Source organism: Frankliniella occidentalis, unplaced genomic scaffold (genome assembly GCF_000697945.3).
Source record: "Frankliniella occidentalis isolate FOCC.00 unplaced genomic scaffold, Focc_3.1 Scaffold59, whole genome shotgun sequence".
NCBI classification, from domain to species: domain Eukaryota; kingdom Metazoa; phylum Arthropoda; class Insecta; order Thysanoptera; family Thripidae; genus Frankliniella; species Frankliniella occidentalis.
Genome location: NW_026267189.1, coordinates 1,382,269 through 1,388,912, shown reverse-complemented (window position 1 = coordinate 1,388,912; position 6,644 = coordinate 1,382,269). Strand labels below are relative to the sequence as shown.

Sequence of the window (6,644 nt, the reverse complement as noted above, 5' to 3'; positions counted from 1 at the left end):
GGGGGGGGGGTTGTGTGGTGTTTCCAAGGGGTAATACACTGCTTCCCCAGGCAATCACACACTGTGTGTACATTTCTCATATAATTGTAGCTGTGTAAGCAGGGGCCATTTATTTTCGTGTGGCCGCAGCTAATTCTTTTGTGCTTGGATATCGCCCGCTGCTGCTCTTCTGTAGGTAATGTAAAGCCTGCAACCCTGCTTCGGTGCGCGGTGCGCGTGCTCACTGTAAAAAATCAGCCTTGGATGCGGAGCCTGTCACGGCGTTCCGTATCTCACTTTTGGGAGTGTTTTTCGAAAGTGGTTTTGAGATTTGCCGTGCATGGCCACCGTACCAACGATTTTTACATGGGCTAGCATAGGGAAGGGGGTACGGAACACCGTAACAGACTCCGTACTCAAGACGAAGACCTTGGGATCAAAATTAGCAGGACTTTTTCCGTACTTTTCCGTACCCTGGCTCCGTACCCACGTTTTTTTTACATGGGCTCTTATGGGAAGAGGGTACGAAACCCAAGGTACGGAGACGCCGTAGGTTAAGTAAACGGCATATTTCCGTATGGGCGACCGTGATTATTTTTTACAGTGCTGCTGGCAAACCCTGCACAGCTTTTCCAGAGCGGTGTGTTTTTGTAATTATTTTTAGGCGTGAACCGTTCTATCTCCCTCCCCCTTACGAGAAATAATTGGCGCGCCGGCACTTAGGAGCAGCGTCGTTGAGTTAGGACCTTGTGCGTGTCGCGCTCACACGCACGACGAGCCTGCTCTCCATACGCAGCAGACGCTCAAGGAAATGATTTAGGGCGAGGGGTCGTCAACTCTCCTTGGCCGTGTACGGAGGAATATTGAATATTACAAATAATATTGGTAATATTGAGCCAATTTTCAAGCTGTGACGTCATAATACTAGAAAAATGTGTAATATCGAGGTAATATTACCAGTAATACGGCTAATATTGGTGTAATATTTGAGGTAATATCAGTCCGTGTACGGAGGAATATCGAAGTTGACGACCCCTCGATTTAGGGCGCCCTCTTCTACACACATTATTGTGGCATAGTCAAGCGTCTACATGTACACTGGATGTTGAGTACGACGGAAGTTTTTTTTTTCGTAAGGGATCGTTCAGAGAGTTCGTCCCGTTTTCCTATCAAATTCGTTCGGCACATGACGGGAGCTCGGCGCCTGTTACACTCGAGGTAGGCCACCCCGCAGTGCACGCGTGCATTGGGGGCGAGATGTTGCCTACCCATCAGGCGCTATATACAGTATGCCTCTGAAGCTGGAGCACCCGGCTAACGGCCCCTCTGTTTGTGAGATGCCACCGTCGTGAGCGTCTCCATCGAGTTCAGGACCGCGACCACCCGCACTCTCTTACTCTCCCCCGTATAGAGACGTACCCGTGTCCCACTTCTCTCTACTCCTGCTTCCACCTCGCTCCATAGTGTTTCCTCGCAGACCACTCCAGCGCGCGCAAGCTTTGAGGGCAGGCGGGGGCGAGTGGGCGAGGCAGCTAGCGTGGGTATAAATGTTGCAGCAGCAGACACAGTCGCCGGGATGCCCGTCGTTCTCACCGGTTCTCGCACTGCTGCATCCCGCGCGCTGCTTCGAGAGCACAACCCTCTTGCACCTGCTTTCGCTCTCCCTTGCTTGAGTCGTTGGAGCAGCCAGTGAGGTGCGCGGGTGGAACTTTTACCCGGTACCCGCATCAGGCAGAGTAGTGCAGGCGTGTAGGGCAGAGAGAGAGAGAGGGAGAGAGAGAGAGAGAGAGGAGAGGCGGGAGGCCGAGCAAAGTTTGGCTCTTGCCTGGTACACTCGCGCGGGGCCGGACGGACGCTTCCCCTGTATAGATCACTTTCTCGCCTGCTGCTGCTGCCTTCCTCATTATAAGGATGCCTCACCTCTCGCCCACCCCCACCCCCCTCCCCCAACTCCGTGCGTCGGTATGAATAAGGGCCTGAGCGCGGCCTGCTTTGCTGCGAGCGCCTACGAGGTAGGCACCCCGCCGGCGGCCGAGCCAGCAGGTTGCCTAGCCTCCCGGCGGGCCGCATCCCGTCTGCCGAGCTCAGGGACCGCCCACTAACCCCGCTCGCCCGCTGCACAGGGCTTTGGCTGCTACCCCTCTCCCTCCTCCCTTCCCCCTGTCTTCCTTTTTGCCCCTCTCTTTCCCTCTCTTCTTCGCACCCCCCCCCCCTTTCCCCCCCTCAGGTGCCCAATATCTTTAGGTCTTCTCGGACTACCCCTGTTTCCGACATCACCTCAAGCATCCGCATTCCTTAAAGCGTGCTCCTGTGCGCTCCTTTTTCCTTCCTACTTACACACCATACTTCTCTTCACTCTAGTTTTAAAAATTTCAAAAAAAAAAAAACGTGACTTATTGTTACATTTTTGTTTTGTCTGTGTCTGTGTTGCAGGCGAGTGCGCGGGCGCGCTCGGCATGGAGGCTGGGCGGATCCCGGACAGCGCCATCTCCGCCTCGTCGTCGTACGAGGCCAAGTCCGTGGGGCCGCAGAACGCTAGGTAGGTTGGTGCTTCGGAGAGGGACCCGCTGCTCACCAGTGTTTGTCAACGTTTGAGAAGAAGGGCTGAAGCATGGTGCGAATAATATCGACGCTAGAAAAGTCGTCGCGTTTGTTTGATTGTCTCCGACAACAAACGTTTTGTTTACTTTTGGTCTGCCCTTCGCACGCTATAGCGTAAAAGAGTCCCTACGGGTGGGGTGGGAGCGCGCCGCCGCTGCCGCTGCCGGTTGGCTTGTCGCAATTGTGAGAATGAATACCCGAGCTAATTTCAAGCAGGCAGCGCGAGCAGTAGCAGCAGCAGGAACAGCAGCAGGAGCAGCAGCAGGAGCAGCAGCAGCAGCGGTGACGGCACGGGGAGAGCGCGACCTAGAGCGACCCACTTCCGACCCAATCCCGCTTAGAGTTGGCCTCACGTTGTTCCCTGTCCCTTATTACATCGGACTGCACGTACGTTGCTGCACGTTACGCTGCCCGGTGTACGCTACACGAGTACGCTGTTGCTGCTGGTGCACGTCGCGTTCTGCGCACGCAGCCCGCCTTTAACGCCGCGCCCCACTTGGCACGAGTACGCACCGGCTGTTAATATGGTCGCGTCGTGGACGCCAAGTCTGCTGCTGCTGCTGCTGCTGCTGCTGCTGCTGCTGCTGCTGCTGCTGCTGCTGCTGCTCCCGGGTGGTACAGGTGACTTGCCGCTCATATAACTTGTTCTTTCCCGCGGTGTGCTTGTTGCGATGCCGGTAGTTGGGTGTCCAGGAGCGCGGGAGCAGCGGCGGTAAAAGGAAAGGACTAATCAGCACTAACAAGGCAACATTCCATCCCTGAAAGTCTCCACTAAAATCGGACAGTTTTTCACAACGAGCTAATTTTACTTTCTTTTCCCGAACGTTTCTAGTAAAATGTCAGTGAAAATTCCTTGAAAAAGGTTATTGCGTTTTAAAGTTTTGATAACGCCATTTTTAAGTTTTGGTACATTTATTTCTGCGATCGGGGAAGTGATTGATGATTGCATCTACCTCCCTATACTTGCAGAGCTCAGCCAAAAGCCTCTCGCCGCCGCCTTCTGTTTCATTTCTTACCGCGAGCTGAGCGCCTCCCTCCCCCCACCCTCCCTCACCACGGCCGCAGCTGGCGTCGCGCCCCACCTGCCTTTTGCCCCCTCCCACCTCTTCCCCCCAGCTGCAGGTGGGCTGGCCGCGCCACCCGCCCAACGACCGCGCGCTGGCCTTCTCCGGGCCGGTCTACTTCCTGCTCCGCAAACTGGAGCACATTTGCGATGGGGATACATATTTCAGACGCTCTTTCCCGTGGATTTTGCTTTTTTCGGCCTCGAGGCTGTATTTTAACGGATTGTGGACTTCCCATTGCTTTATGTAATAACGCTCCGTCATCCTTTTAGTTTCCGTAAGTCTGATTTTTTTTAATCCGTTATTTTTATTCTTTTTTAAATCTACCTTCATAGTGAGGTTGGCGTCGCAGATGTCACGGTGACGGTGGTAAGGACGGCGGTGGCAATAACTTGGGGTGGATGGCGACGTTTACGCGCCCTGATACTCAGATCGGCGTGTTGATCGCGCCGGTGAAAGGCGCCGCCGCGGCGATGGGACGATAGGGGGAGCTGGTCATCGACACGTCGGTGAAAAGGGTCGTCGGGGCACTCCTGGACCCCGTGAGGGAAAAGGGGGGGGGGGAGAGTGCGCCTCGGGGGACGGACACCTATCTCTCGGCCGGGCTAGTGTGAGTGTGTGCGTGTGTGTAAAAGGGTAATGGCTTGGGGAGAGGGATGGGCCGTTTACTGCCACTTGCACCCCTTCACACACGCCCCTCCTCCCCCCTCCCCCTCCCCCCTCGCTGTCACATTTGTATAGCCGTCCTCCTGGCGCCCTTGCTCCTTCCCCTTACCTTTCATTAGCAGGATTGCGCCACCTTCACTCTGCTCTTGTACTCCCCCCTCCCCTCTCTCCCTCACCCCCCTCAACTTCACTTCCGCCTGGTCTCTCTCACTCTTCCTCGACCCTGTCTCTCTCACTCTTTCTTGACTCTCTTTCTCTTGTTGTTTCTCTCTCTCTTTCCTTTTTTTTCGCTCTCACCCAGACCCAGAGACGACGCGGCGGTGCGCCGAAGTGCGCCACCTAAGTCACTTAGGCGTCATAACATTTCCCCATTCCGCTCCTCAAACTTTTTCTTGCATCCCTTCTCCCTTTCTCTCTCACTCTCGCTCGCTCACGAACACCACACACTGTTAAAAAATTTTCTCTTAAATTTAATAACATTTTTGTGAAGCATTAACACTAACATTGTTATTAAATTTAATAACAAAAATGTTATGAAAAGTCATAACATTTATGTTATGAAATTTGATAACATATGTTGTGAAAAGTAACAACATGAGATTGTGAGAGTTTCGAATCGATCAAAGAAGTTCCGGGGATTGTACTGCATATATACTTCCATTGTAAGTGACACTATCAAATTAGACAGTTGACAACTGTTAAAAATTACTGTGCTTGATGCTTCCTTTTCTTACGAAGGACAAGCACAACTCGAGGGTGACGGGTCAGCACCCTAGGTGAGAGGCCGTTGTATATTATCAGCGCGAGCTAACTGTTACTAAGCGATAACGCCATACTATGTGTTGAATGTTAACGTTAAAGATGCAGACGATGTGAGGATAACCGTTCTTATTCTGAAAAAGTCAAAAACTATGTTCAAATTCCGATATCGTTAGAGAATATAGACATTTATTTGTACTCAACATTCCCCGAAGATTTGAAACGCCATCTGGTGGTGAACGCTGGCAACATCGACTTTGGCTTCCCGTCCTTCTATTTCGAAATTTGCGCATGTACTGATCTATACGCGTGCGAAAAATTGGTAGAACTACTGTGGTTAGTACACATGTACAACAAATCGATATTTTTTGAACCTTTAACAGTTATGACTTTTTATAAATGTTTCATAAAAGTTATAACTTGTTGAGAAAATTCACAACATTTCTTAATTTTCACAACTCGTATGAATTTTCATAACATGATTGTTACTTTTCACAACACCAGTTATGAAATCACGCATGTTATTAAAATTAATAACAAAAATGTTATGAATTTTCATAACATTTTTAACAGTGCACCCTTCCACGATGGGGAGTTTACCTCGTATTCATATCGCTGTTGATCACCCTTATCCCGCCGGGGCAGACCCTGCTCCCCCAGTCACCCCTCCCCTCCCCTTTATCACACCCACCCCTTGCCCCTCCCCTCCCATCGCAAACGACTTGCTTGTCCTTTCTTTGCTTCTTTATGAATATGCTGCTTCCTGAAAGGGCACTGATACGTTTGAGCGCACACCGCACCCTCCGGTGAGTGTGTGTGTGTGTATGTGTGCGTGTGTGTATGCGTGCGTGTGGAATGAACCCTCGGGACGCTCCTCCTCCACCCACGCTTCCCGGCCCGAAAGAGAGTGCCCCATTCTCAGCTCGCGCCGCTCTATCTGAAGAGGAAGGAGACGCCCGACGGGTGCCGGGGCGACCGCTGCGAGCGGGTCGCGGCCCAGCAGGTCGTGGCGGTGTGGGCCTTTGTCACCCGGCATGCCGCGACCGCCGCCGCCGGGCCCTTGCCGCTGCAGCCAGCGCCAGCCAAACGGATAAAGTTTTCATCGGAATAGTTTGTCAACTTTGGACGTATGGCGGCGGCGGCGGCGGCGGCGGAACGTAGTTCGTCGGTTTGGCAGGCCGGCCCTGCTGCTGCTGCTGCAGCGGGGCGGGGCGGGCCCTCATCCAATATTCACCGGCGGGCGGAGTGTGCCCTTCCACCCTGCCCCGCCCCCGCGGCGGGCTGGCGTGTTACCTTGGGCTGCGACTCGCGACGAACGACGCAGAGCGCCGCCAAATCCTGTTTCAAAGTGATTTTCCTCTCCTTATTCACTTTCTCACCTATCCCCCTCTCCCTCACTCTACGTAACGTACCCCTGTCTCACTCCTCCCCCCTCTCTTCTCTCTCTCGCTCTTTCTGTTCCTCCTCTCTCTCGCTCTCGCTCTCTCTCTCTCTCTCTCTCTCTCTCTCTCTCTCTCTCTCTCTCTCTCTCTCACCGTCTCCATCCTCCGTGAGTGCCTCCTCCGGTCACACTTT

The 6,644-nt window shown here is 53.1% G+C and overlaps 1 protein-coding gene across 1 annotated transcript in view; it reads left to right on the top strand.

Annotated features, from left to right (window-relative positions):
* LOC113216755 (epithelial discoidin domain-containing receptor 1-like) overlaps positions 1-6,644 on the top strand; it is a 186,908-nt gene that overhangs the window by 90,498 nt on the left and 89,766 nt on the right. Inside the window, exon 2 of the mRNA XM_052267795.1 lies at positions 2,413-2,518. Coding sequence (XP_052123755.1) covers positions 2,413-2,518 — 106 coding nt within the window. The remainder of the gene's footprint in view (positions 1-2,412; positions 2,519-6,644) is intronic.